This window comes from Gopherus evgoodei, chromosome 18, assembly GCF_007399415.2.
Source record: "Gopherus evgoodei ecotype Sinaloan lineage chromosome 18, rGopEvg1_v1.p, whole genome shotgun sequence".
Taxonomy (NCBI): domain Eukaryota; kingdom Metazoa; phylum Chordata; order Testudines; family Testudinidae; genus Gopherus; species Gopherus evgoodei.
The window spans coordinates 4,116,241-4,144,178 of NC_044339.1; the positions used below are offsets into that span (position 1 = coordinate 4,116,241).

Sequence of the window (27,938 nt, forward strand, 5' to 3'; positions counted from 1 at the left end):
TACTCAGTCCCTTTCCCAGACCTGAAGAAGAGCTCTGTGCAGTGTTGTTATATGTTAGTTGCGTGTGTGTGTTCTCTCTCCGTGCTGCATTGGCCAGTCAAACTGCCCATAGAGACCATGAGACCTGGTTTATTAGCAAAGGCACTCGGTCAGGTTTATTGTCACTGAAGCGTGGTCCTAGCTCCCCGGATCAATGTCTGCCTGTGACAATGGAGCAGCTCAGTCAGTGGCGGGACTTTCCACTGCCTTCTAGGCTGGACACTGACACCCAGTACAAATAAGTGATGAATTGCCCCTCTGATGCGATTGGTTACCACCCATTATCATGCACATGTTGGTTCGATCAAAACATCTCTATCCATCACATTCTCATCCTGCCCTTATCGTTAGGAGGGGTCAGTGCAGAGCCGGCGCTTCCATTTAGGTGACCTAGGTGGTCGCCTAGGGTGCCAGGATTTGGGGGAGGTGGCATTTTGCCATCCTCGGCGGCATTTCGGTGGCAGGGAGTCCTTCCGCACTCCGGGTCTTCGGTGGCAATTCTGCGGCGGGTCCTTCACTCACTCTGGGACCCGCTGCCGAAGTGCCCCTAAGACCAGGAGCACAGAAGGACCTCCCCCGCCGCAGAATTGCCGCCAATGACCGGGAGCACGGAAGGACCCCCGCCTAGGGCACCAAAAATCCTGGCGCCACTCCTGGGTCAGTGTGTTCTCATTATCTTTGGCCAGGGGATGGGGGCGGGGTTGTACCATACTTTTCATTGGCTTATGTTGTCTCTTGCTCGTACGGATGCTGGCGCCTAGCAAAGTACTTCTCCTATTCAGTCCCAACCTCCACTGTGCCTGGGTTCCCACTGCCACACAAGGGGTCAGACCCAGACATAGCTGAATCAATATGCATGGAAGTGGGCCCACTCCACCATTTGTGTGATTCCTTCTGTGTGGCTACACCATGGTGAATTTGGTCCAGAGAGTGGGTGGAAGGAGATGGAGCCAGTGTTGGGGCCCATGGGGTAGCATGGGGATGGAAGGTTATTCTAGTTGTTGGATAGACTAAAGGTTGGATAGGGGTGTGTGAGGGAGAGTGGAAAGGTCGAAGCTACAAGAGGCAGCCCTGGCATGACCCCGGGTGTTGGCAGGAGAGTTGGAGAGAGGATAGGTGGGATTTAGAAATGTTATAGAGGGGGAAGCAACAGGATTTGGTGCAAGGCTGGATGGGGAGAGAGAAGAAATGGGAAGGGTCCCAGATAATCTATTGGACATTTTCATTAATGACTTGGATAACAGAGAGGACAGTATGTTTATAAAACTTGCAGATGACACCAGGCTTGGCATGGTTACAGAAACTCTGGAGGACAGGATTAGAATTCAAAATAGCCTTGATAAATTGGAGAATTAGTCTGACTTCAACAAGATGAAAGTGCACTGTACTTCACCTAGGAAGGAAAAAAATCAAATGCACAGCTACAAAAATGGGGAATAACTGGCAAGGCAGACTGTTGCGGAAAAGGCCAGAGGGGTTATTGTGGATCGTAAACTGAATGTGAATCAACAATGTGACGCAGATGTGAAAAAGGCAAAGCTCATGCTGGGGTGTATTAACAAGTGTCCTACATAAGACACAGGAGGTCACTGTACTGCTCTACTTAACTCTGGTGAGGCTTCAGCTGAAGTATTGTGTCCACTTCTGGGGACCTCGCTTTAGGAAAGATGTGGTCAAATTGGAGAGAGTCCAATATTGAGCAGCAAGAATGATCAAAGGTTTAGAAAACCTGATCTATGAGGAAAGGTTAAAAGACTGGGCGTGTTTAGTCTTGAGAAAAAAATACTGAGGGAGGACCTAGTAATAGTTTTCAACTATGTTAAGGGCTGTTATAAAGAGGTTGAAGGAAGTGGCGATGGCTGGCGGTGTTGGATTGAAGGAAGTGGCTGTGGCTGGCAGTATCGGGTTGAGGGAAGTGGCAACGGCTGGCAGTGTCGGGTTGAGGGAAGTGGCGATGGCTGGCAGTGGTGGGTTGAGGGCAGTGACGATTGATGGCAGTGGTGGGTTGAGGGAAGTGACGGCTGGCGGTGTCAGGTTGAGGGAAGTGGTGACGGCTGGCGGTGTCAGGTTGAGGGAAGTGGCGACAACTGGCAGAGGTGGGTTGAGGGAAGTGGCGATGGATGGCAGTGGTGGGTTGAAGGAGTGACGACAGTTGGGTTGAGGGAAGTGGCGATGGCTGGCAGTGTTGGGTTGAAGGAAGTGTCTATGGCTGGCAGTGTCGAGTTGAGGGAAGTGGCGATGGCTGGCAGTGTTGGATTGAAGGAAGTGGCAATGGCGCAGAGGTGGGTTGAAGGAGTGACGACAGTTGGGTTGAGGGAAGTGGCGATGGATGGCAGTGGTGGGTTGAAGGAGTGACGACAGTTGGGTTGAGGGCAGTGGCGATGGCTGGCAGTGTTGGGTTGAAGGAAGTGTCTATGGCTGGCAGTGTCGAGTTGGGGGAAGTGGCGATGGCTGGCAGTGTTGGATTGAAGGAAGTGGCAACGGCTGGCAGAGGTGGGTTGAAGGAGAGACGACAGTTGGGTTGAGGGAAGTGGCGATGGATGGCAGTGGTGGGTTGAAGGAAATGATGACTGTTGGGTTGAGGGAAGTGGCGATGGCTGGCAGTGTCGGGTTGAGGGAAGTGGCGATGGCTGGCGGTATGAGGTTGAGGGAAGTGGCGATGGATGGCAGTGGTGGGTTGAAGGAGTGACGACAGTTGGGTTGAGGGAAGTGGCGATGGCTGGCAGTGTTGGATTGAAGGAAGTGTCTATGGCTGGCAGTGTCGAGTTGAGGGAAGTGGCGATGGCTGGCAGTGTTGGATTGAAGGAAGTGGCAACGGCTGGCAGAGGTGGGTTGAAGGAGTGACGACAGTTGGGTTGAGGGAAGTGGCGATGGATGGCAGTGGTGGGTTGAAGGAAGTGATGACTGTTGGGTTGAGGGAAGTGGCGATGGCTGGCAGTGTCGGGTTGAGGGAAGTGGCGATGGATGGCAGTGGTGGGTTGAAGGAAGTGATGACTGTTGGGTTGAGGGAAGTGGCGATGGCTGGCAGTGTCGGGTTGAGGGAAGTGGCAACGGCTGGCAGAGGTGGGTTGAAGGAGTGACGACAGTTGGGTTGAGGGAAGTGGCGATGGATGGCAGTGGTGGGTTGAAGGAAGTGATGACTGTTGGGTTGAGGGAAGTGGTGATGGCTGGCAGTGTCGGGTTGAGGGAAGTGGCGATGGCTGGCAGTATGAGGTTGAGGGAAGTGGCGATGGATGGCAGTGGTGGGTTGAAGGAGTGATGACAGTTGGGTTGAGGGAAGTAGCGATGGCTGGCAGTGTTGGGTTGAGGGAAGTGGCAACGGCTGGTGGTATCGGGTTGAGGGAAGTGGCGATGACTGGCGGTGTTGGGTTGAAGGAAGTGCCTACGGCTGGCAGTGTCGGGTTGAGGGAAGTGCCGATGGTTGGCAGTGTCGGACTGAAGGAAGTGGCGACAGCTGGCGGAGGTGGGTTGAGGGAAGTGGCGATGGATGATAGTGGCGGATTGAAGGAGTGATGACAGCTGGGTTGAGGGAAGTGGCGATGGCTGGCGGTGTTGGGTTGAAGGAAGTGTCTGTGGCTGGCAGTGTCAGGTTGAGGGAAGTGGCAATGGCTGGCGGTGTCAGGTTGAGGGAAGTGGCGATGGCTGGCAGTAGTGGGTTGAGGGAAGTGTGTGTTCAGGTTAGAGGAAGAGAGGGCAGTGGCCGTGAGGATACTATAGAGGGAGGCCTGGGGCAAGTACTGGCTGTTTGGGTTATGGAAGCAGCGACAGGTGGTGATGTCAGTGTGAGGGGCAGTGAGAAGTGGCTGCTTAGCACTGGCACATTCCTTTGTGAACCCAATTTGGAGGTGGCAGGTAGTCATGTGAGTCTGGGAGGCAGGGCCGGCTCCAGGTACCAGCGCAGCAAGCAGGCGCCTAGGGTGGCCAATGAGAAGGGGCGGCATATGTGGGTCTTCGGCGGCAATTTGGTGGCCGGTCCCTCAGTCCCCCTCAGTGGGATGGACCTGCTGCTGAATTGCCGCCGAAGAATGAAGTCTAGTCCTCAGGTCTAGAAAGCTGGCTGTCACTATATATGCCGATGCACTAGGGTGACCAGACAGCAAGTGTGAAAAATCAGGACAGGGGGTGGAGGGCAATAGGAGCCTATATTAAAAAAAGACCCAAAAATCAGGACTGTCCCTATAAAATCGGGAGATCTGGTCATCTTACAATCCACACAGCTGCCAGTAACTGCTACACTGCAACTTCGCAGCTCCCTGTGAATTCCCCCCCAGACAAGCACGGACACCAGTGGCTGCTCCTTGGACCTACACAGCTGCCAACAGCCCCTCCCACCAGGGCTGGCTCCAGTGCTTTTGCCGCCACAAGAGGCAAAAAAAAAGCCACAATTGTCTCTACTGCCACCACTTCATTCTTCATGGGTTGGAAGGAGCAGGAGGAACCATATTTGTGGATGTGAGGGAGCAGCCAGCTTCAAGGTGCAGAAATCAACACCTGAATTATTTGAGGTGCACACAGGCAACGCAAACTAACTCAACAAAGCCATGTCATGCAGGACTCCATCTAACACAAATTTCTTCCTTGTGCTCCATGTCCCTTTCCCAGAAACCTCGTGTGGATCAATCATGGAGCGTTTGCATTTGGAGAGGTGGTTCCTTGCTGCCTTTGATCAGTGTTGGGTCTCTCTGGGTCCTGTGAGAGTATGTTCCGTTGCCATGTCCCTGCCGCCATGTTCGAGCAGCTTCTGAAATGCAGAAGTAAAGCAGATTGGCAGCTGAGCTCGGTTGTCTGTGTGGCATTTCCATGCCAGTCTGTCTCATGTACACACATACCATGCATCTGACGAAGTGGGTATTCACCCATGAAAGCTCATGCTCCAAAATGTCTCTTAGTCTATAAGGTGCCACAGGATTCTTTGCTGCTTTTACAGATCCAGACTAACACGGCTACCCCTCTGATACATACCAAGTGGCATTTCTCATGACTGGGGGGTTCCTGCCCCAGTGGGTGAGGAAAGTATTTTGTGCCATTTGTTTTTTTTCCGTCAATCCCAGGGTAGTTCCAGGAATGATATCAGCACTAGGAATGTTCTCCGGTGCCATTGTAATCCCTGGAAGAGAACTGCCTTCCGGGGCTATGCAGGCAGCTGGCATGTGCCCATGGTAGCCCTGAGTCCCTAGAGATGGGGAGTGTTTTTTGTCCTGTCCATTGCTGACCTCCACCATTAGCTGCTTCCTTGCATGACCAGTGAATGGAGCAATCCTGAGGCCTGGCTCCCAGTGCTGAGCACAAGAGGGTTACCCAGCGTCGCTGCTACTCCTGGCCGTACCCCCTACTCCTGCACACACATCTCTTAACTGCAGCCTGCCTTCATGCTCCTGAGGAGAACAGAAAATGGAAGGACCCCAGCCAGGAACTCCAAGCAGGCTGCACTTCTGCTTCCCGCCACTACCAAAGCTGCCTTTCCTTCTCCAAATCGCTTACCTAGGCAGAGTTCTAGCCCCCATCAACACCAACTTGGACACGCAGCGTGGCTGATCCTTGGCTATCATTTCCTTGACAGGTTCATCTATCATTTCTGCTACCCTGCCAGCTTATTAGCAGATATTATTCTGTTCCCAGAGGATAAGCAGGAGGTAAACAAATGGCCCAAGCTACAGATGGCTTGGCAGAGCCTGCCCCACACTCTCTCTTATTGATACAAGACTGCCAGCTCTAGAGACCTCCCAGTGCAGGCAGCGGCTGCCAGGAGGCGTCAGGAGCTGGGATGTGGAGAGGGGGAGCTGCAGCACCAGGCTGGGATGTGTGGATGGGCTGTGCCAGAAGCAAAGCCACTGATTCCAATCACTGTGGTGGGACGCGCAGAGCAGAAGCCACGTGATGTTGGTATCATTTTAAGAACATAAGAATGGCCATACTGGGTCAGAGCAAAGGTCCATCTAGCCCAGTATCCTGTCTGCCTACAGTGACCAATGCCAGGTGCCCCAGAGGGAGTGAACCTAACAACAGGTAATGATCAAGTGATCTCTCTCCTGCTGTCCATCACCACCCTCTGACAAACAGAGGCTAGGGACACCATTCCTTACCCATCCTGGCTAATAGCCATTAATGGACTTAACCTCCATGAATGTATCTAGTTCTCTTTTAAACCCTGTTCTAGTCTTAGTCTTCACAACCTCCCTCAGGCAAGGAGTTCCATAGGTTGACTGTGCACTGTGTGAAGAAGAACTTCCTTTTATTTGTTTTAAACCTGCTGCCCATTAATTTAATTTGGTGGCCCCTAGTTCTTATTATGGGAACAAGTAAATAACTCCTTATTCACTTTCTCCACATCACTCATGATTTTACATACCTCTATCATATCCTCCCTTAATCTCCTCTTTTCCAAGCTGAGAAGTCCTAGCCTCTTTAATCTCCTCGTATGGGACCCGTTCCAACCCCCTAATCATTTTAGTTGCCCTTCTCAGAACATTTTCTAATGCCAGTATATCTTTTCTGAGATGAGGAGACCACATCTGTACGCAATATTCAAGATGTGGATGTACCATGGTGTGACGAACTGGGAAAGTTCTTAATGTTTTCTCTGAATACTGTATTGGTGACTCAGTGTCCCCATGGCATTTCTTAAGTATCTGGCAGAGCAAAGGGCCAGTGCACCTAAATGCCTGACACTCTGTCTCCTAGCAACTGATGGCCTGGGCCCCTCCTCTGCAAAGGTGCCAGCTGAAGGTGTTGGAGACAAAGGGATCAGGTGACCTTCTGGCCCGGGAAAGGAGCTGAGCAGAGAGGAGGGGCTGGGAGGGGTTGTTAGTCTGGAGCTGGCTGGGGTCAAGGGTAGAGGGCAGACCTGGGGGTCTGGCTCACTGCCCCCCAGAATGGACCCAGCCGAGGGTCCGGTTCGCTGTATCTACAAGCTCTGTTTTAGACCCTGTTCCTGTCATCGAATAAACCTCTGTTTTACTGGCTGGCTGAGGGTCACGTCTGACTGCAAAGTGGGGGTGCAGAACCCGGTGGCTTCCCCAGGACCCCGTTGGGGTGACTCGCTGTGGGAAGCGCACGGAGGGGCAGAGGATGCTGAATGCTCCAAGGAGAGACCCAGGAGGTGAAGCTGTGTGAGCTTCTTGCCCTGAACAAGTCTGCTCCAAGGGAGAGGAGGCTCCCCAAAGTCCTGACTGGCTTGGTGGGGAGCAGTTCCAGAGCATCGCCCGGTGACTCCGTGACACATGGATTTATATAAGGGCAGTAAGATATTCTCCATCTTATTCTCTGTCTCTTTTTTAATGATTCCTAACATCCTGTTTGCTTTTTTGACTGCTGCTGCATGCTGCGTGGACGTCTTCAGAAAACTATCCATGATGACTCCAAGATCTCTTTCCTGATTCGTTGTAGCTAAATTAGCCTCCATCATATTGTATGTATGGTTGGGATTATTTTTTCCAATGTGCATTACTTTACATTTATCCACATTAAATTTCATTTGCCATTTTGTTGCCCAATCACTTAGTTTTGTGAGATCTTTTTGAAGTTCTTCACAGTCTGCTTTGGTCTTAACTAACTGCTCAAGATAGTATCATCTACAAAGTTTGCCACCTCACTGCTTACCCCTTTCTCCAGATCATTTATGAATAAATTGAATAGGATTGGTCCTAGGACTGACCCTTGGGGAACACCACTAGTTACCCCTCTCCATTGTGAAAATTTACTGTTTATTCCTACCCTTTGTTCCCTGCCTTTTAACCAGTTCTCAATCCATGAAAGGATCTTCCCCCTTATTCCATGACAACTTAATTTATGTAAGAGCCTTTGGTGAGGGACCTTGTCAAAGGCTTTCTGGAAATCTAAGTACACTATGTCCACTGGATCCCCCTTGTCCACATGTTTGTTGACCCCTTCAAAGAACACTAATAGATTAGTAAGACACGATTTCCCTTTACAGGTGACATTAAAATGGCCGATTATGGCTTTGGAAGCAAGTGTATATTTCATGCATGTGTATGTGCTTTGAGAGCCTGAGGCAGAAGCGCTTTGGGTTAGAGATTTCCTACACACACCCTGAGGGTTGTCATGCATATGTGCTCCATGCTTGCGTATGTGTGTGAGTAGAGGAGGAAGGGGACTCATATAAACATTCCTCACTCTCATCCCCACTGCTCTAATTACCCTGCTCCCTGTGATCATCCCAGGTCCTGCCCTGACTTTGTGGCACTGCATCTAAGCTAGAGCTGGGCTAGTAATTCACAACGCCTTATTGGGTGAACATTTCTGCTTTGGCAGACTGTGATTTTCCGAGAGGTGGAGGGCCGTCCGTGGGGAGGGATGGGTGCGTTGGGATCGAATCGTAGCTCTTTCACAATCCTGTTCTGTGAGTGGCAGAAAGATAGAATTCAAGCTCTTTTGACTAGATTGGACAGCTAGGTCACATGATGTCCCTACTCCCCATTCAATGAACAAACCTCTCAGCATGAGGGCTCCCAGCAGAACTTGACATTGGCTTTCTGTGAATATTCAGTAATGGTTACTGGAAAGCTGCCATTCCCCGCCCTAGGAAGGGAGCAGAATGTGATCATTTAAGGATTCTAATGACTATATTTGGCAGTGTCTTTTGAGCTCTGGTCATGGCAGCCTCAGGTCATCAGACTCTAGGGATATATGGAAACTCAGGGAATTCAACCCAGTTCCTGTCCCAGTGACCTAAGGAACTCACTTTCTCCTCCTGTGGCAGTTCAGCTCAGTGGAAGCAGCTAGGCTGCCAGGCCCCAGTTTAGAGCCAAGCTTACTGGTCTCCAGCCTAGGATACACTGCCAGGCCTGCCTGCGAGCCCAGGAAGGAGTGAGCTGACCTAGTGTATGTGGGAGGAGATATCCTGAGCGGGGCGATGGAGCAGACGAGTGTTTTGTGACTCCTGATCCATGCTGCCCTGTGCATGTTCTTTGCCTACAGCTGTCTGTCGGCACACCTTGGGCAGCATTGATATACATCGAAATAAATCCCCATGGTCTCCTGGACCGCTCCCCAGAGGGTTCTCCTGAGACGGAAATATCCAGGAGCATTGTATAGAGCGGGAGAACTTTTGCTATAGGTTGTTTTGGACCATTCTATGGAATTCTTCTCCTACTACAGGGTGGGTTAAATAACCTAGAGATGAGATCTTGTTCTTTAATGCATTCTGTAGGTGTTAGAGCAATGTCTGTGGAGCCTGTTAAATTCTTTTACCCAATGGCAATTCCCTGCTGATTTGTTCTTCTCACCTCTGATCATTGAGTGAGAGTCTGTTCTCCCACACTCTATGAACCTGCGTTTCCTAGCAGGACCGGGTTGTGAGAGTGGGACATCCCAATAGGCATCGTAACATGCTTTTGATCCAGTAGGTGCCAGCTCAAGGACACAGTCATTATCTACACGGTCGCCCACAATGCAGATACGGGAGGACTATGTAGCCCATAGAACAATCCATATGTTCTACTACATGGACTCCTGCTCAAGCTAGGGTGACCAGATGTCCTGATTTTATAGGGACAGTCACGATTTTTGGGTCTTCTTCTTATATAGGCTCCTATTACCCTCCCACTCCCGTCCCGATTTTTCACATTTGCTGTCTGGTCACCCTAGCTCAGGAACTGTCCACTACACATGTCCTGGCTCCATCAGAGACATTGACCAAGATTCCCTGGTCTGCTCGGGGGACTTTGTGCATCCTAGTGATGACAAGCAGCCATATGGATCTGGCTGAATGTCTGACCCATGTCACAGCCAAGACACCGTCGCATTCACACCAGCTCTGGCCCAGTGCTGTGTTTTGTATGGAGCATGTATAAACAGTGGTAATTTAGCATAATTTTCCCCTTGACTGCATCTAAAATAAATGTGAATCATCGCCACAGGTAATTAACATTTCTTTACAACATTAAATTCTAAATGATTACAACTCCTGCTCAGTGAAAATTTGTCATGCATTGTGTTCCCATTTTTCCTGGCTAGCTGTCTCTCCAGAGCTGATAAGTGGGAGCAGCATGCAGTGACAAATTGGCTTTGACTTCACCACCCCTAATTTGGGAGATCAGCTCCGGCTCCTTGGTCAGAAAGCACAAATCCAGAGGATGAGCAACCTCACTAACGCTGCATGCACGAGCCCTGCCAGCTTGGGGCATGAGTGAGTGCATCTCCCGCAGCTGGGGAGTGGAGCTGGGAGGAAGATGTATACTGGCCTCTGCAATGTGCAAACAGGCACAGAGGTGAAGGCCAAAGGCCAGACATAGGTGCCTGGAGCAGCATGGCCAGGCCCTGATGATCAGAAATCATGAGCCAAAATCCACCGGATTTGCTCAAGACTCGCAGGATTTCCAAAGAGAAGAATTGTTGGTTCTTTGCCTTCTGGGGGGAAGGGAGGCGGTGTGTGCATACGCAGGTCATGCTTTCCGGCTTCTCCCTACCACCAGGAGGGCTGGAAACATTCTTTTGTGAAATGAAATCTCAGTTTCCCATGTGCCGCCATGTTTTAAGGAAAACAACAGACGTCACCAGACTCACGATGAGATTGCCAGAGTTGCAACGTTGCCCAAGCCAAGCCCCTCAGGCACGTAACTGATAAACCTCAAGCCTGGCTCTGTGGATATGGGGAAAGCCATGGATGTGATATATCTTGACTTTAGCAAAGCTTTTGATACGATCTCCCACAGTATTCTTGCCAGCAAGTTAAAGAAGTATGGATTGGCTGAATGGACTATACGGTGGATAGAAATCTGGCTAGATTGTTGGGCTCAGAGGGTAGTGATCAACGGCTTGATATCTAGTTGGCAGCCGCTATCAAGTGGCGTGTCTCAGGGGTCGGTCCTGGGACTGATTTTGTTCAACATCTTTATCAGTGATCTGGATGATGGGATTAATTGCACTCTCAGCAAGTTGACAGATGAACTGAGGAGAGAGGTAGATATGCTGGAGGGTAGGGGTAGGGTCCAGAGTGACCTAGACAAATTGGAGGACTGGGTAAAAGAAATCTGATGAGGTTCAATAAGGACAAGTGCAGAGTCCTGCACTTAGGATGGAAGAATCCCATGTACCGCTACAGGCTGGGAACTGACTGGCTCAGCAGCAGTTCTGCAGAAAAGAACCTGGGGATTACAGTGGACTAGAAGCTGGATATGAGTCAGCAGTGTGCCTTTGTTGCCAATAAGGCTAATGGGACATATTGGGCTGCATTAGTAGGAGCACTGCCAGCAGATCGAGGGAAGTGATTATTCTCCTCTAGTCGGCATTGGTGAGGCCACACCTGGAGTATTCTGTCCAGTTTTGTTTCCCACACTACAGAAAGGATGTGGACAAATTGGAGAGAGTCCAGTGGAGGGCAACGAAAATGATTCAGGGGCTGGAGCACATGACTTACGAGGAGAGGCTGAGGGAGCTTAGGTTATTTAGTCTGCAGAAGAGAAGAGTGGGAGTGGGGGATTTGATAGCTACTTTCAACTACCTGAAAGGGGGTTCCAAAGAGGATGGATCTAGACTGTTCTCAGTGGTACCCAATGACAGAGTAATAGTCTCAAGTTGCAGTGGGGAAGGTCTAGGTTGGATATTAGGAAACACTATTTCACTAGGAGGGTGGTGAAGCACTGGAATGAGTTCCCTAGGGAGGTGGTGGAATCTCCTTCCTTAGAGGTTTGTAAGGCCCGGTTTGACAAAGCCCTGCCTGGGATGATTTAGTTGGTGTTGGTCCTGCTTTGAGCAGGGGTTTGGACTAGATGACCTCCTGAAGTCTCCTCCAACCCTAATCTTCTATGAAGCCTGGCACACAAAAATGAAGGCATTCAAATTAGGGTCTGAGTAACTTGCTTCAGATCACACGGAGCTGGGATAAGACCCTAATTCTCTCGGCCAGAGCTCTCATTGTGCTACCTGGCAGGCTTCATTGAAGCTCAGTCAGGCTCACTGTCCCATACTCGTCAGGGTGGGGACCAGCAGCTGAGGCAGGGTGGGGGGGTAGAGGGGGAGGGAGAAGACCCTTCTCCGGCAGCTTCAGGCCCCTGCTGCCCTCTCCATGTTTCTAAGGAGTTGCTCAGGAGAAGCTGACCGTAGCTTTGGGAAGAGGGAGAGCTGCTGGAAGGACACGCTTTGCAGAAGGAGGAAAAGGATTAGAACTGGCCCTAAACTACTGTGCTCCTCTGCTCCCTCCTTCCCTCTCCTCCCATCACCTGTTACCCCAGAACTACTGTCAGCTTCTCCTGGGCAATTCTGCTCCTTCCCACACAGGCTTGTCTGCCCTTGGTGAGGAAGAGAAGCCAAAGCTCCCAGCTGTCCCTCTGGCTTGCCTTGCAGTGCCAGCACAGCCCAGGGTATACAGCTCAGCTGCATCCCACTGAAAATATTGTTCTGCATTTAATCAACAAGGATTAGCCAATCTCCATGTGCCAAGTGTAGCAGTCTGCCTGGAACTTGGAGGGAGGAGCCCAGGTTGCAGCAGGAGGGCAGAGTTTGGGGGAGGCCCCAGGAAGTCAGTCTGTGTGCACATGGCTGGAATGTCAGCTGCACTGGTTGCACTGCTGGAAATAGTTCTCTTAATAGTTTAGTTTTGTTTTACGAGCATGAAGGCCTCTCATATTATTACCCAGCATGTGGTACATGAACCATATGGGGAGGCCTGTAGGGGGTGCTATGGTGAGAAGTAGCGGAGTCCTGGGCAGGCCATTCCTCCTCCTCTAGCAGGGAATGAATTCCCCGCCCTCAACTTGCCTGGGTGTCTTGCCTACTTTGTGCTGCTGCTCCCCTGCCTCGTCCTGGGAAGCAGCAGCTGGCGGACAGCACTAGGAGGCCACTATAGCCAGCAGCAGGGCAGAGCCAGTCAGGAGCCTGGGTCAGTTTCATGCAGAGGCATGTGGGGACTCAGGAACCCCTGCCACTGGGCCCTCCAGGGCTTCTAGAAGGGACAGGGAAGAGCCAGCGAGCTGGGAGGTCCGTTTGGAGGGGCAGGAGTGGAGCTTTCTCACAGAGCAAGTATCTTTCCCGTAGGGACATTGAGCTCAGTGTCTTGATAAGGGGTTTACCAGGCCAGTGGATGAGTCTGCACTGGGTGCTGCCTTCTGACTGCTTCCTTTCCCCCTCTCCTCTAGCCTGCGAGCTGGGATTTTACAAGTCAGCCCCTGGTGACCAGCTGTGTGCCAAGTGCCCCCTGCACAGCTACTCAGAGAGCCAGGCTGCACAGGTGTGCCGCTGTGACAGCAGCTACTACCGGGCAGCACAAGATCCCCCATCTGCGGCCTGCACGCGTAAGTACCTGCCTATCTGCCTCGGACTGCCCACCCACTTTCCACAACACGCAGGGAACAGAACCCGAATCAGCCTGGCTACAGCAGCAGAGGGAGATTCCCATGCAAGTGGGAAGTGGAGTATGTGTCTGTGGGACAAGAGGGACCTCGACACTATAGGGGTGAATGTGTTAGAAACATCGGGCTGGAGTCTTGGCCCCACTGGAGTCAATGGGAGAGTTGCCATGCTCTGTGCGTGTCTGGGGCAAGCGCTGTGAGTGGTACCCAGGGGTGTTTGTGTTGTCCCGGAGGCATGTCTGCAATAGGATAATGGTGTGTGTTTCAGTCAGGATAGCTCACGTCAAAGCTACAATGTGCCTTGACTTCACAAGGATTTTAAAGCATGTAAGCTGTCGTGTTTTAAACCCTTCTTTTTCTTAGTGTAGAAATGGGGCCTGTCTCTCTGCATGTGAATGCCATGGATTCTCTGCATGTGAATGCCACAGATTCCCAGGCCAGAAAGGACCATTGTGATTATCTAGTCTGATCTTTTGTGTAACACAAACCAGAGAATTTCCCCAAGGTAATTCCTAGAGCAGATCTTTTAGGGGAAAAAACCCCAATCTTGGTTTAAAAGTGATCAGGGATGGAGAATACACTGTGACCTTTGGTAAGCTGTTCCAGTGCTTAATTACTCTATTAAAAATCTACACCTTTTTTCCATTCTGATTTTGTCTAGAGTTAACTTCCAGCCATTGGATCGTGTTAGACCTTTCTCGGCTAGCCTGAAGAGCCCAGTATTAAATATGTATTCCCCGTGTAATTACTTATAGACTGTTATCAAGTTACCCCTTAACATTCTCTTTGTTAAGCTAAATACCCTGAGCTCTTTGAGTCTATCACTGTAAGGCAGGTTTTCTAGTCCTCCAGTCATTCTCGTGGCTCTTTGAATCTGTCAACATCCTCCTTGAATTGTGGGCAGGGCCGGCTCCAGGCACCAGCCGAGCACGCTAGTGCTTGGGGCAGCAGATTCCAAGGGGCGGCATTCCGCCCCAACCGTTGTTTTTTTTTTTGCGTCTCGCCGCTCCCACCACCCCTGCAGGATTTTTTCTTTTGGTTTGCTGCTCCTGTCGCCCTGTAGGGGGCGGTGGCGCAGAGGAGGGGAGCTGCTGGGAGCGTTGCCAGGTCTGCAGCAAGCCCTGCACGGCAGCCCGCGTCCCTCCCTGCCTGCCCCCTTAAGCGGCACAGAGCCCTCCCAGCAGGCGCGCAGGAGGGGCCGCATGGCGAGCGCCTCGCTTAAGGAAGCCCTGGCCGCCCCCTTCTCTCTCTCCCCCTCTCCCCCGCTAGCTGGGGTGTGCACGCCTCTGCCCAGGGTCTGCAGGGCTGGGAGTCCCCCTGCACCCATGCTCCCGTCGCCCCACAAGTATTTTCTTTTCTTTTTGTTTTTTTGTTTTTTCTTTCCTTCGCTGCTCCGGCCAGCCAGGGGGTTTGTTTCACGCCTCTCCCCACCTTCGTTGCTCTGACCAGCCGGCAGGTTTCCTGGAGTTCCTGACCCCCCCCGCCCCCCTTTGCTGCTCCAGCTGGGTGGCAGGTTGGTTCCCTGCCGCGCATTTTTGTTTTTTTGGGTTTTTTTTGCTTGGGGCGGCAAAAAAGCTAGAGCCGGCCCTGATTGTGGGCATCAGAACTGGACACAGGATTCCTGCAGGGGTTATGCCAATGCCAAATAAAGGGTAAAATAACCTCTCTGCTCCTACTCAAGATTCCCATTTATGCATCCCAGAATAGCGTTAGCCTTTTTGGCCACAGAGCGACACTGGAAGCTTGTGTTCAGCTGATTATCCATCATGACCCTCAAATACTTTTCAGAGTCCCTGTATTCTGGGTTCATAGAGCTATACATTCACATCTAATCATGTTAAAATGCACGTTGTTTGCTTGGGATCCAGATTGCTCCATATTGGTGACCTGTCTTCATAATTATTTCCCACTCTCCCATTTTTTGTGTCATCTGCAAACTTCATCAGTGATGGTTCTGTTTTGTTTCAGGTTACTGATAAAAATGTTTAAATAGCATAGGGCCAAAACCAGATCCTTGTGGGATTCCACTAGAAAAATACCCACTCAGTGACGATTCCCCATTTACAATTACATTTGGAGAACTATCAGTTAGCCAGCTTTTAATTCATTTAATGTGGGCCATGTTCGTTTTTTAATCAAAGTATTATGCAGTACCAAGTCAAACATCTTATAGAAGTCTAAATATATTACATCAACACTATTACCTTCATAAACCAAATTTGAAATCATTTTTAAAAGAAGAGATCAAGTTAATTTGACAGGATCTATTTCCATAAACCTATGCTGATCAGCATTAATCATATTACCCTCCTTTTGTTCTTTATTAATTGAGTCTTGTTTCAGCTGCTCCGTTATCTTACCTGGGGTTGATGTCAGGCTGACAGGCCTATAATTACCTAGGTCATCCCATTTTCACCCTTTTTAAATATTGGTACAACATTAACGTTCTGCCAGTCTTGTGTAACTTCCCTGGTGTTCAAAGACTTACAGAAAATCAACATGATTGGTCCACCCAGCTCATCAGCAAGCCCTTGGTGGCAAGTTTTCCAGACCTGCTGCTGTAAAAATGTCTAATGTTTAGTAGCTGCTGTTCAACATCCTTCTGAAACACTAGTGGAATGGAAAGAATGTTATCATATGATATGACTACAGCATCTGTTTTATTTCAAATACAGAAAAGAAATATTTATTTAATGTTTCTGTCTTTTCTCCATTATTATTGATAATTCTACCATTTCCATCTAGTAACGGACCAATACCTTTGTTAGGATTTTTTTTGTTCCTATTATACTTTAAAACTCTTTTCTGTTTCATTTTCCCTGACTCATACCCTAAAGTGTTTGCTTTTGTCTCCATTCATGTCAAGATAAGAAGTACTTTCCCACTCAGCTCATCCTGTCCCCTTTGCAATTCCGGTGCTGTCCAGGGAACGTTTGGATGTGATGAGGAGTCGCTGAAATGTCGCTGTGGAATGCAGGCGGTTTTCATTCAGATTCTGCATGTGACATATCAGCGAACAGCACCCGCTGAATCAGCAGTCACATCAAACCCACTGCATGGCAGGACAGGCTCCCCCAGAGAGGCAGCCGGATTGCTGAGTGGCCTTGGACAGTCTGTGACATGTTAGTGCTCAGATGGGTGCAAGCCAGGCATGGGGCTGGCTGCTGATGGGCAAACACCCTACACTGCTTTGCCAGCACATCTTCATCTGCAGCCTGTGCCACGGGATGAAGTGATCCCTTGGGCTCTCCCAAGCTAAGCAACATGAGGCTTATCCAACCCGTGGCTGGGAAGCCACGCTAGTGTCAGCAGAGAATGGTGTGAGTTACTGAGTAGGGGGTGTGCTCTCCCCTCAACTAGGGCCTGGCATGGGGGTGCTGTGGTGGAGGGTGGGTGACGGACTCTCTCCTCTGTGTCAATGCTGACCCTGGTGTTCCAATGTGCTGCCAGGGGCTCCTGGATGGGAGGGAAAACAGAGGTTCTGCCTGAGACATCTTGGCGTCCCCCTAAACCAGTGAAGGGTCTGTGAGCGCCTTCCTTGTAACAAACCAAATGAAGCTATTTAAGGGTGCATCCCATAGACCAGAGACACCAGGAAATATCAGTACACAGTGAAGAAACCCCTGGGCATCAGAAGAAGAAGATAAAGTGTGGTATAAATAACAGACTGGTCAACTACACCTCAACCTACTGTACGTGGACAGTTGAGTATGAAATCGACTAAGACACATTATAAAGACGCATCACTCGTTGGGCCAGGTCTAACTGTTGTTTAAATTGTATATTATTAAGCAAAGTGAGTTTATGCATATACCTATAGTTTTAATTCTTTCTCAGTGAAATATGGTTAAATTTGGTTATTGTGTAAAAGCAAATATATCACTTCTGTATACTACTTTCTTAATTAGTATAATAGTACCTTATCAGGAATGCACAAAACTCGGGGGGTGGGCAAAAGACTATTCCATAGTCTGGTATCTTTCAAAACAGTAGATTCCAAAATCTAGATGGAATGATTGGTTAAATTTCAAGATTCTCTGACTCTGGCTGTCTGTTTGATCTGCAATGTGCACACATTGCTAAACTGTTTAATCAGACACAAAGGAAGTTAACAAACTAATTGCAGCGAGTGATATAAAGGCAAGGAAAAACCAGAGTGGTAAAGACATTATTTTTACTGCTTATGGGAGTTACATGGTAACTACCACAACCAACTCATTAGGAAACACTGAAGAAGGAAAATTGCCTGACCTCATTAGTGATGAACAGCTAACTAGTATTGTCCTCAGTGTGTAACAAAAACTATGGCTAACCAGCAGTGCGTTGAGTCATGTAGACAAATTCCCTTTAAGTACCAGTCGTAATTTGGCTTGAGTAACATGGTATCTTAATGGAGATAATGTGTGGTTAAAACAATCTTGCTCAGTGCCTGGTTCCATGTACATTTCTTTTCTAGTTTCACTGCCAGTATTGGAGCCTGACACAGGAATATTTAATAAATTGGTTACTGATCATTCAGCAGGTTATCTGGAAGACAGCATCTACATGAAACAATGAGCTCTGTCAACTAGCAGTGTGTCACGCAGCAATGCAAACCTGAAAAGCGCCTCACACAGCTTTCAGTGGTAGCTGTGTTACTGTGTATCAACAAAAAAAATGAGTCCTTGAGGCACCTTAGAGACTAACAAATTATTTGGACATAAGCTTTTGTGGGCCAAAACCCACTTCATCAGGTGTGTATATATATATATGAAAGAATGGGGGTTGCTTTACCAAGTGTGAGGTCAGTCTAACGAGATAAATCAATTAACAGAAGGATACCAAGGAAGAAAAAAAAACTTTTGAAGTGGTAAGAGAGCGGCCCATTACAGACAGTTGACAAGAAGGTGAGAGTAACAGTAGGGAGAAATTGGTATTCGGGAAATTAAGTTTAGGTTTTGTAATGACCCAACCACTCCCAGTTTTTATTCAGGCCTAATCTGATACCACAAGGACTCTTCATTTTTTTTTTGCTCACACAGCTTGTTATGCCAAGGATGCTTTTGACATTTCAACTCGTGTGTGCAGTCACAATGGTTCAGCCCCGTATGAGACAGAGAAGCTGGCCACTTCTATCTGCTGCTCAGGCAAGCTTCCCAGCCGGTGCTAATCAGCAGGAAGGGTAACCTATAACATGGACGGACAGTACCGTGTAGTAACTAATTACAAGAAGTTTATATATGGAGGCCTCACTTGTAAAGTCACTACTCCACATTTCTGTTTTATCCCTCATGTACCTAGCACTCTGGGACACACTGTAATGATGTCTATCCCAGTTTTCAAAATGAATCTATTATCCAAAGTGAGCACCAATGAAGTTAAAACTTACTTACCCATTTTAATGTGCATATTAATCACTTAAAATTTAAAAACATTACTAGACAAAACCACACACATGCAGATTAGCAGTGACATGCACAAGGCAGAACAAGCCTTGAATAACCTTATTCATGATGGGGATCTTAAAATACTGATTTCCCATACCTGAATAGTGGTTGCCTTTAAGGCTTTGTTTGCGTTACAAGGTATCTTACTTTTAGCTGTGTTAATTATCTATTGCCACTTACGGAGTTTGTTAAAACACTTTAAATCACATATAAAGGCCCCTCACCATTAATTTATACATTGATTTGGCAAAGGTATCGCCTTGACAATAACAATTATCAAGGCAACAAGTAGGGGTCCTGCTAAAATGTGCTGGCTAGCATATAAATATACATCATATCAATAAAATGCATTATCTGCACCATACATACATACATGTATATTAGGATGCACAGAGCTGTAACATTCAGCACAAATATTGTAACAGCGATATAGCCCAAACCAACCATACAGTAATCCTTTTCGCATATGCTGAGTATCCCATAAGTCCTTGCATTTGCTGAAGTAAGCATTTGGCATAAATGGGTAGGAAACTTGTCAAAATCCAGAAACATCAATTTGTTCTATTTTGTACCAGCTAGGGAAGTACCTTCATGGACCAGTACCTGGGATGCTAGTGTACCAAACAAAGCTAAGGAAGGAACAGAATAGCAAGTTAGGGAAGTGGGACAAACTGCTGGCTTAGACTGTAGCAGCATGTAACTTGTAAAATCATCATATAAATATTACCAGCTGCGATGTGTGACTTGGGGAGTGCACCTTCTGCATGAGTCTGCTCTTTGGAGACTGGTATTGTACAGAACCTCTTCCTGTACCAGATTAATAAACCTGACACATTGGTCATTTAGCCTCTTGAGTATTCGTCATAACAAACCAAAGTGTGGTCAAGTAATTGACTCTGCAATTTATCAACAACCCTATTCTAGTCAGGTTCTCACACTGCATGACACCCTCAGATCAGCCTGTATCTAGGTTGTGTTATTTCCTTCCCTCCCTCCTCCCCCGCCCCCCACCACACACACCCAGGGCATGGCACCCTCAGATCAGCTTGTATCTCGGTTGTTATTTCCTTCCCCCCACACACACCCAGGGCATGTCAGTCACCCTCTAGTCAGCCAGTATCACTCTGTTCTCTCCCATGGATCACATCATCTTCCCATGGGCTTTTCTCTCCCCCCTTAGCCCCCCCTGAGCACAGCACCCCACCAATCTGGATGAATCTCTGCTTCCTTTTCAGGGCCCCCCTCTGCTCCTGTGAACCTGGTCTCCAGTGTGAATGGCACCTCGGTGACACTGGAGTGGACTCCACCCCTGGACAAGGGGGGGCGCACTGATATCACATACAACGTGGTCTGCAGGCACTGCACGTGGGACCTGGGCCAGTGCGAGGCATGCGGCAGTGGGATCCGCTTTGTTCCCCAGCAGATGAGCCTGGGGCAGGCTGCCCTCACCGTGGCCAACCTCATGGCCCACATGAACTACTCCTTCTGGGTGGAGGCTGTCAACGGCGTGTCCCACCTCAGCCTGGAGCCCAGGAGATTTGCTGTTGTCAACATCACCACGAACCAGGCAGGTAGGAGGAGCAGATACCCCCAGGAGGCTCGGCCCATGGCAACTGATGTGAACACTCCACGCTGGGCCCAGCTGTGCCTTCTCCCAAGGGGGGTCAGCGTTTGCCGAAAGGCCCCCCGAGGGATCTGAGTCCGCCCTGGCTTTCCCTACGCTCAGAAGGGGAATTAGCCACGGTCACTGTGAGTGGGGAGCCTGTGACAAATACTGGCTTGTCATGGTGACCATGGTAGCTTCCAGACAGGCTTCAGTGAGAAATGGCCCTTGTCTCCTCAGCCGAGGTGGCAGCGGCGCTGGGGAGACGGGGCTGCCTGAGGCTCACTGCTGAGCCGCCGTCTGCAGATGCATGCTTTGGGTGAGCGAGGAATTAATCTTCTTCAGTTCCCTTTCAACCTGTCATATTCCGCTTCGTCGCCACGTCCCCAACACCCTGGCCATTCTGCTGTGGCCTCACGCTAGGCTGCTCCATTTCCACAGGACGCCAGGGGCGCATCGGACATTTGTTTATTGGCAAGGAAACTAAGTGGAGCATGAACCCCTAGGCCTGCTCCTTGCCTCCCTTTCCAAAGGGCATGCAAAAGTTCATGCTGTGTCTAGTGCTCCTTTCCCATCTCACACAAGGGCCAGCAGCTGGCAGGTGCCTGTGTTGTTTGTTTGGGAAAGTCTCTCTCATGCATATCTGGTCTTTTCCAGTCCCTTGCTGAGAAACAACCTCTTTCCTCAGGAAGCAGTTCCCCACTTTGGCTCAGAGCAGGACCCTGGGGCCCCTCTCCAGTGCATTTCCAGCTGTGCTCCCCAGCTGCAGACAAGCCCAGGGAGTGTTATGTGATGAGGAGCCTCAGGGCTTGCCTACGCTTAACAGCACTGCTGAAGTGCTTGGTGGAGACGCTCCCTATGCTGACAGAGAGCTCCCATCAGCACAGGTACTGCACCTCCCCCAGAGCAGCCCTCCCATCTCCATCGCCGCGGGCTAGATCGGTACAACTACGTCATTCAGAGATCCACACCCCTGACTAACGTAGTTATATTGATGTAAGTGGGTCTGGTAAACCAGGACTCATTCTGCTCTCGTGTACAAGTGTCAATTGGGAATAACTCCAGAGAAGTCAAAGGAGTTGCCTGGGTCAGCTCATAATAAGGGAGAGGGGAACAAGGCCTTTTATTGCAAACTGTCTCCTGCAGCTGCCCAGGCTCCCAGCTGACCCCCCCAGAGGACATCCCCCCTTTCCCTGCCCCTCCTGCCGGCCCCGTCCCAGCTTTATCATACCGATGCTCAGGGGACGGGCACTAAATGCCTGCAATGACTGGTTGCATAGACAGATAATGAATGCTCCCTTGTTAGCTTTTCTCGTAGAACAGGTGCAGCTGGGAGCAGCAGAAACAGGTCGATTGGAAAGCACAGAGGTTTAGCCGTGTGGCTGGAGGTGTTTAAAGGGATGCTGCAATGTAAAAGAGGCACCAACCTGCAAAGCGGAGAGACGTGCTCAGTGCGATAGTCAATGATCATTCTCAGTCATCCTGACAGCTCCACCACTCAGAGCAGCACTCCGGAGAGGGGCCAATGGGGACTGTGCCGGATAGACCATATTCCCTGGACTAGCTAGGCCCAGTCAGTCAATCTTTGCTGAGTTCTCCGGGGGATCTCACCAATCCCTTGAGTTCAGGGGTGCCAGCGATTGCTGTGGAGTGCGGAGCCTCAGTGCTCTGCCCTTGGGGATTGCTTTGACTACTGTTCCCTTCTGTTGTGCCCAGCAGGGCTTCCTGGGGCTGGGCCACCTTCCCCACTGTCTATGTCTTCGCTAGGGATTCTGACCTTGCATCACTTCCAGTTAGTTAATATGGTCACACAGGCCAGTCTGGACGCTCCCTGAATGTTTGTTCCGGGTCAGCGTTCCCCAAGGCCTGTCTACACACAGTTTGTGCTGCTTTAACTATACTGTGATCTAACCAATCCAGTGGTAGCGGTACAAAAGCTGGGAGTTGGGCAGCTTATAGACTGATCCCTGGGGTCAACCTCATGGCCAGGAAGAAACATGTGAGGAATGTCCCGAGGAGCTTTGACAAAGGCATTAGCTGCACAGACTCATTCTTTGTGTGTGCATTAGAGCAAGAGGCACCAAGCAGCCCAGTCAAAACATGCACTTTACTGCACCACAGCAAACTGTGGCTAGTTGAGGCCCCACCCAGGACTGACCTCCATGAGCTGCAGTGAGGTTAAAAACGAGAGTGCCTTCTCTCCACGGGAATGGTGCAGCCAGTGCTACCTGGAGTTACCATTTCAGTGCCCAGACTCCACAAGCCCCATCCTCGCCTGTATTGTGCCTCCAGCAGGGGCTGCAAGTTGAGGCTTTAGAAATGGCAAGACCCTTTCCCTGTAATGAGCTAGCCAATCGTGCAATGCTAGAGGTGGGTGAGCTATCCCTTCCTGGCCCCCACTCGGAGCCTGCGTGATTACAGTGTTAATGCTGATCAACATGCAGTTCTCTGGCCTTTTATCTGTCTGCTGACAGGCTGGAAGCCTGGGCAGGGAATCCCGCAGGCAGAGCCAGGCAGGATGATGAAGTTCCCCTTTGTTTGCTCTCAGTTCCCCGGCCTTTGCAGTGATGCCATGGGACAGTGCTTCCCAGGGACACAGGCCACAAGGTGGCCAGACCTCTCGGGTAGCCAGTGTTATGATGCATCCTGGTCCATAGCTAAAACACTAATGCAGCTTCCCTGCAGCTGCACACCACAGCACTGCGGGGGTGTCTGTGTGTGTAATGTTACTGCTCACCCCCCACCACCCGTAAAACTGGAATATTCCATTAGGACTACCGATGCACCCACCTGGCACACCAATGGGGCATTCCATTATTGCTGCCCCGAAAAATAGAATATTTGATTGCTACCCACCCATCCACCCAACAAAACAATGGGGTGGTCCATTATTGTTGCCCCCCGCCCAAATGAAAAAGTGGAATATCCCATTCTCACTCTTCCACCCACCCAGCATAACAAGGGTAGAACATTATCATTGGCCCCATGCACCCACCGTAACACATTGTCTCTGGATCACCGCGTGTGAGCCCCTCTTCAGGGAGAGGATTTCTGTGAGCAGGGGACCCTGTACTCTAGCCGGCAAAGGCACAGCAAGGTCCGGTGTCTGGAAGCTGAAGCTAGATACATTCAATGTGGAAATGGGTTAGTTAACCCCTGGAACAGCTTGCCTAGGGATGTGGTGGACTCTCTGTCATTTGAGATCTTTAAATCAAGAGTGGACATCTCTTATTTCAGTGCTCAGGGCTGGATGCAGGATCCCTAGGTGGGGGTCTCTGGCCTGAGCTATGCAGGTCAGACTGGATAATCAGAACGGTCCAGCCACCCATCATGACACTGGAGTCCTTCATTGGTGTGCTTTCCCTCTGTGACATGGCATGTTCCATTGTGCCTCCCGGCATCCATCCACAACGATGGAGTGAAACGATAGGCAGCCTCAGTGAGTGTGCCCAGGGCCCGAGGATGCCAGCTGTGCCGGTAGGGGGCTCTGGCACATAGCCTGGCCTGGCCAATGATTAGCTAGATAGACTTGAAAAGGAAATCAATCACTCTGAGCCCAGCTAGGTTCCTCTGCACTCTGGTGCCATGGCCTGGGCTGGCAAGGGTGTAACTGGGGCCCATTGACCAGAAAGGTTTGTGAATCTGCTCTACCTTTGTGAATCCAAAACAGAGAGAGCAGTGCCCATGGCCTGGGACAGCAGGAGGTTGCTGTCCCTCCTCACTAGGGAGCAGAATGGAGTTCTGGGACAGATTGTGCTTTAATGTGGGGGAGTCTGATGAGTCAGTGCTGTGCTGGGGCCCCAGGCAACTGAACAGCAAGGTCCTGCTCTCGGGGAGGGTGCTAGACAGCTGGGCTGCCCTCTGGATGTTTGCTTTGGGACCCCAAGATTGGGGCAATGGCTGGACTCTGAACAGGCTCCAAAGATCCAGGGATTCCCAGTCTGCAGCATGGCTCGCTCTGTCCCTGGAGACAAGTCCAGTTTCTGATGTGCTGTCATCTGCGTTCTCAGCCCCATCCCAGGTGGTGGTGCTTCGCCAGGAGAACACGGGTCAGAACAGCGTCACGCTGCTGTGGCATGAGCCAGACCAACACAACGGCATCATCCTGGAGTACGAAGTCAAGTACTACGAGAAGGTAACAGTGATTTACTGGTCCAGCCCCCGCAGCCTGGCCAGGGTGCATTAAGCCGGGGTCATAGCATAGGCTATAGTTTGCATGATGTAATTACTGTTACCAGCCAGACACATCGAAAGGGCTACTGCCAGGCCCCTTCCCCGTCCCTGCACTGTCTCAGTGAGATCTTTGCCTTGCTCTCCAATAGGACAAGGAAATGCAGAGTTACTCCACGCTAAAATCCAAAGGCACAAGTGCGACTGTCTCTGGGCTCAAGCCTGCAACCCGCTATATCTTCCAGGTTCGGGCCCGGACCTCTGCTGGCTGTGGGAGGTTCAGCCAGATGGTGGAGGTGGAGACCGGGAAAGCAAGTGAGTGCACGAGAGGATGAGGGTGGGGAGAGAGCGGACGTGTGTGCATGGGCACGAGAGTTAAAGTGCAGCACCCAGACGCACAGCACTTGGTCAGTGGGCTGTTTGCCTTGGACTTCAGCCAAAGCGAGATTCGCCGCACAGTCAGTGGGAGGCTGAAGGGAGAGGAGTAAGCGAATGGGGAGGTGAGGGCAGAGTCAGAAGGGAGCAGTGGTTCTGCTGTCCTGGAAGCCAGGCTGGGAGTGCCAGGCACTGATGTTGGTGCAGCAGCTGGCATCTGAATGGAGAGGTTTGCTTGAGTGATTATGAGCAGCTGGAAATGGATAATGGCACATGACAGTGTAAGCAGGTGTGAGATGGGGAAGGAAAGCTGGGGGTGGGGACAATTTGAAATCTTGGGCCTGGGACACTACACTGCATACTAGGAGAAGGGCAGAAGAGACCTCACTGGGTCTGCCTTCCCTGCAGAGCTAGCCCACCATCCGCACACAAACTCCTCTGACCTTCAAGTGGCCACTGACACATCTCCAGAATACAGGACTTCCCCCCGTCTATCGTCTGCACCCACCTGCCCATCTGTGTGGGTCCACCCCTGGCTGCATCACTCTGCACGGAGATGCCACCTCCACCCCTGTTCCCACCAGTGTCCTCCTGCATCCAGTTTCCTTCTCTCGTTTTCTCTGGACAAAGGCATGTGTGGTGCTGTGTCCCTCCCAGACAGGGCCACTGCTCCACAAAACGAGAACTGTCTGGCTGCAAACCGGACAAGTGGCCTCCCGCAGTGCGATTGCGCTTTGCAGGGAGGATGCAGGTGAAATCACTGCGGTGTGACGCTCCTCCAGGGCGTTCCCACAGTCCTGCCCTGTGCCCAGAAGGACAGACAAGTTCTCCCACAATGCACTGGGAAAGACTCACAGAGCGTCCCAGCTGACTGCAGCACAAAGAACCACGGGACATGCCCCCAGAAATCCTAGCAACCCAGTGAGGTCACGGGAACCCTGGCAGGGTTTTGCAGTGCTTGCTGCTCCCTGCAGGAATTGCCGAGTCGCTGTGGGGAGAGGAGTGACACTGCAACTGTCAGACAGAGGGAACAATTCACCCAGGGCTCCTGGCGCCTTGAGAAGCGCCGTTGCAATGATTAGCGCAAGGAAGTGGCAGCCAGCATTACCGGGTTCTGCACTCATTTCTGCCATGGGTTTGCTGTGCCACACTGGCCGGTCCAGCTCCATGCCTCTGTTTCCCATCTGTAAGGAGGTCCCTGCACTGGGGGACAGGAAGATTAATTCCTTTCCTGTCAAGATCCTCAGTGGAAGGTCTGGCGATGAGACAGAGTGTTATATATTATGGAATGTACATTCACAGAGGGTGGGTTATTGGGTGCCTCACACCAAGCACATGTGCCTTGAGTTCCCCTTCTGTGATGTTTCTCTTCCAGTAACTCTCAGGTACGACACCATGACGATCATCTGGATCTGCCTGACCCTGATAACTGGCCTTGTAATCCTGCTGGTGGTTCTGATCTGCAAGAAGAGGTAGGAGACCCGTGGTGGTCACTGCATGCTGAACTCAAAGACACTTCATGTTGGCTTCCCCCTAGAGCTGGGGCAAGAGGCTGCGTTTGCACCACACCTGGGATTCTGTTCCATCTGCCTGACAGGGAATGGAGCGTCGTTGAGAGCAGGGGTGGCGGAGACAGAATGGCAGGGAGCAGGAAGCAAACCAAGGCAATGTTCTAAGACAGCATTTCTCAAATGGCCCCAGGCTCACCGCCCCCCCATTACCCATGGCCCCCGCTGCCTTCCCCAGCCCTCCACTGCCCCTGGACCCCACTGCTTGCCTACCCACCTGTCCATTCAGAGCTTAATTTGTCTGCTGGCTTGCCAGGGCTGAGTATGTCAGCTTTCACAGGAGCAGACTTACTTAACTAGCAAGTCTTAAAAAAAGCAGCAACCAAAAACCCAAAAGAAACAACAACAAAAAAGAGAAGAATGTACAAAGCACCTTATTTTGTTTCTATTCTGTTTAGGTCCAGTAGAGAATAGAGACACTGTACTTTTTTTTATTACTAAGTCTGAAGAAAACCCTGCATAGATAAATTACAATGATTTGGACATGGATATGTGCATATTTATTTGTTTTTCCTGAAGTTAATTAAGTATTTTAGGAAAAATTGTCAGAGCAGCCACAGTGGCCGGAGTCTAAAGCCACCAAAAAATGTCTTGGGAGAACCACCGTGCTAAGAGACCAGAGTGGTCCTGGGAGAGTTAGCTCAGATAGACAAGAGCAGGGCTCCCGGTCCCCTCAGAAGCGTGACGCAGGAGAAGGGGGACCTGGAGCTGATCTGCAATAGGCCTGTTGGGAAAGCAGGAGTCTGGTAGCACCTGCTAGTACCATGTTTTAGTGTCAGTATAAGGCGGGGGTAGTCAGTCAACAGGCAGATCACGGGCCAAATCTGGACTGCCAGGCACTTTTGAACGTTCCCTGAAATCTTTACATCTATTTATTACCATTGTTGGTTTGTTTATTATTTTCTCCGGAACCTGGACTGTGACTGTACCTTGGCCAAGACATTCAGACTTTGACAAAAAATAATCGACTACTCCTGGAGTAAGGTTTTTTTGTGTGGATTCTGAATCTCAAGACCCTAAGTTGGAAGAAACTGCCTGATGATACCTTGTCACTGAGCATTTTGAAATACGAGCGCTTATCACAAGCCAGGTGGCAGTGAAAGCATTTTCATTGAAGTTCAAATATTTTTAATGAAAACCGCACACTAATGTTTTGTGCTGGAGCTTGGAGGTACATATGTGCTGTCTGTTGATATTAGCTGTATACCCTTCTAGTACATGCCTCCTCCCCCAAACTGAGACCAAAGGCATATCCTTCCTGTACTCTCTGAGCATGCTCACAACGAGTTCTTACATCTTCACTCATGCGAATTAATTTTCAACTACTGGACAATTATAGACATTAATACATTATAAATTAAACACTCACCACACACCAAACATAATACAGGAGATCCACATAGACAAAATGAAGTCAAGGATTGCTGCAGATGCAATATACAGAGAAGTC

General features: G+C 50.1%; 1 protein-coding gene across 5 annotated transcripts in view; it reads left to right on the forward strand.

Annotated features, from left to right (window-relative positions):
* Positions 1-27,938, forward strand: part of EPHA8 (EPH receptor A8) — a 124,428-nt gene that overhangs the window by 78,492 nt on the left and 17,998 nt on the right. For 3 of the 5 annotated variants that reach the window (XM_030537444.1, XM_030537446.1, XM_030537447.1), the window contains 5 exons: positions 13,134-13,289; positions 20,008-20,343; positions 24,386-24,510; positions 24,698-24,860; positions 26,296-26,392. In XM_030537444.1, coding sequence (XP_030393304.1) covers positions 13,134-13,289; positions 20,008-20,343; positions 24,386-24,510; positions 24,698-24,860; positions 26,296-26,392 — 877 coding nt within the window. The remainder of the gene's footprint in view (positions 1-13,133; positions 13,290-20,007; positions 20,344-24,385; positions 24,511-24,697; positions 24,861-26,295; positions 26,393-27,938) is intronic. The other 2 variants (XM_030537445.1, XM_030537448.1) reach the window with 2 other exon arrangements.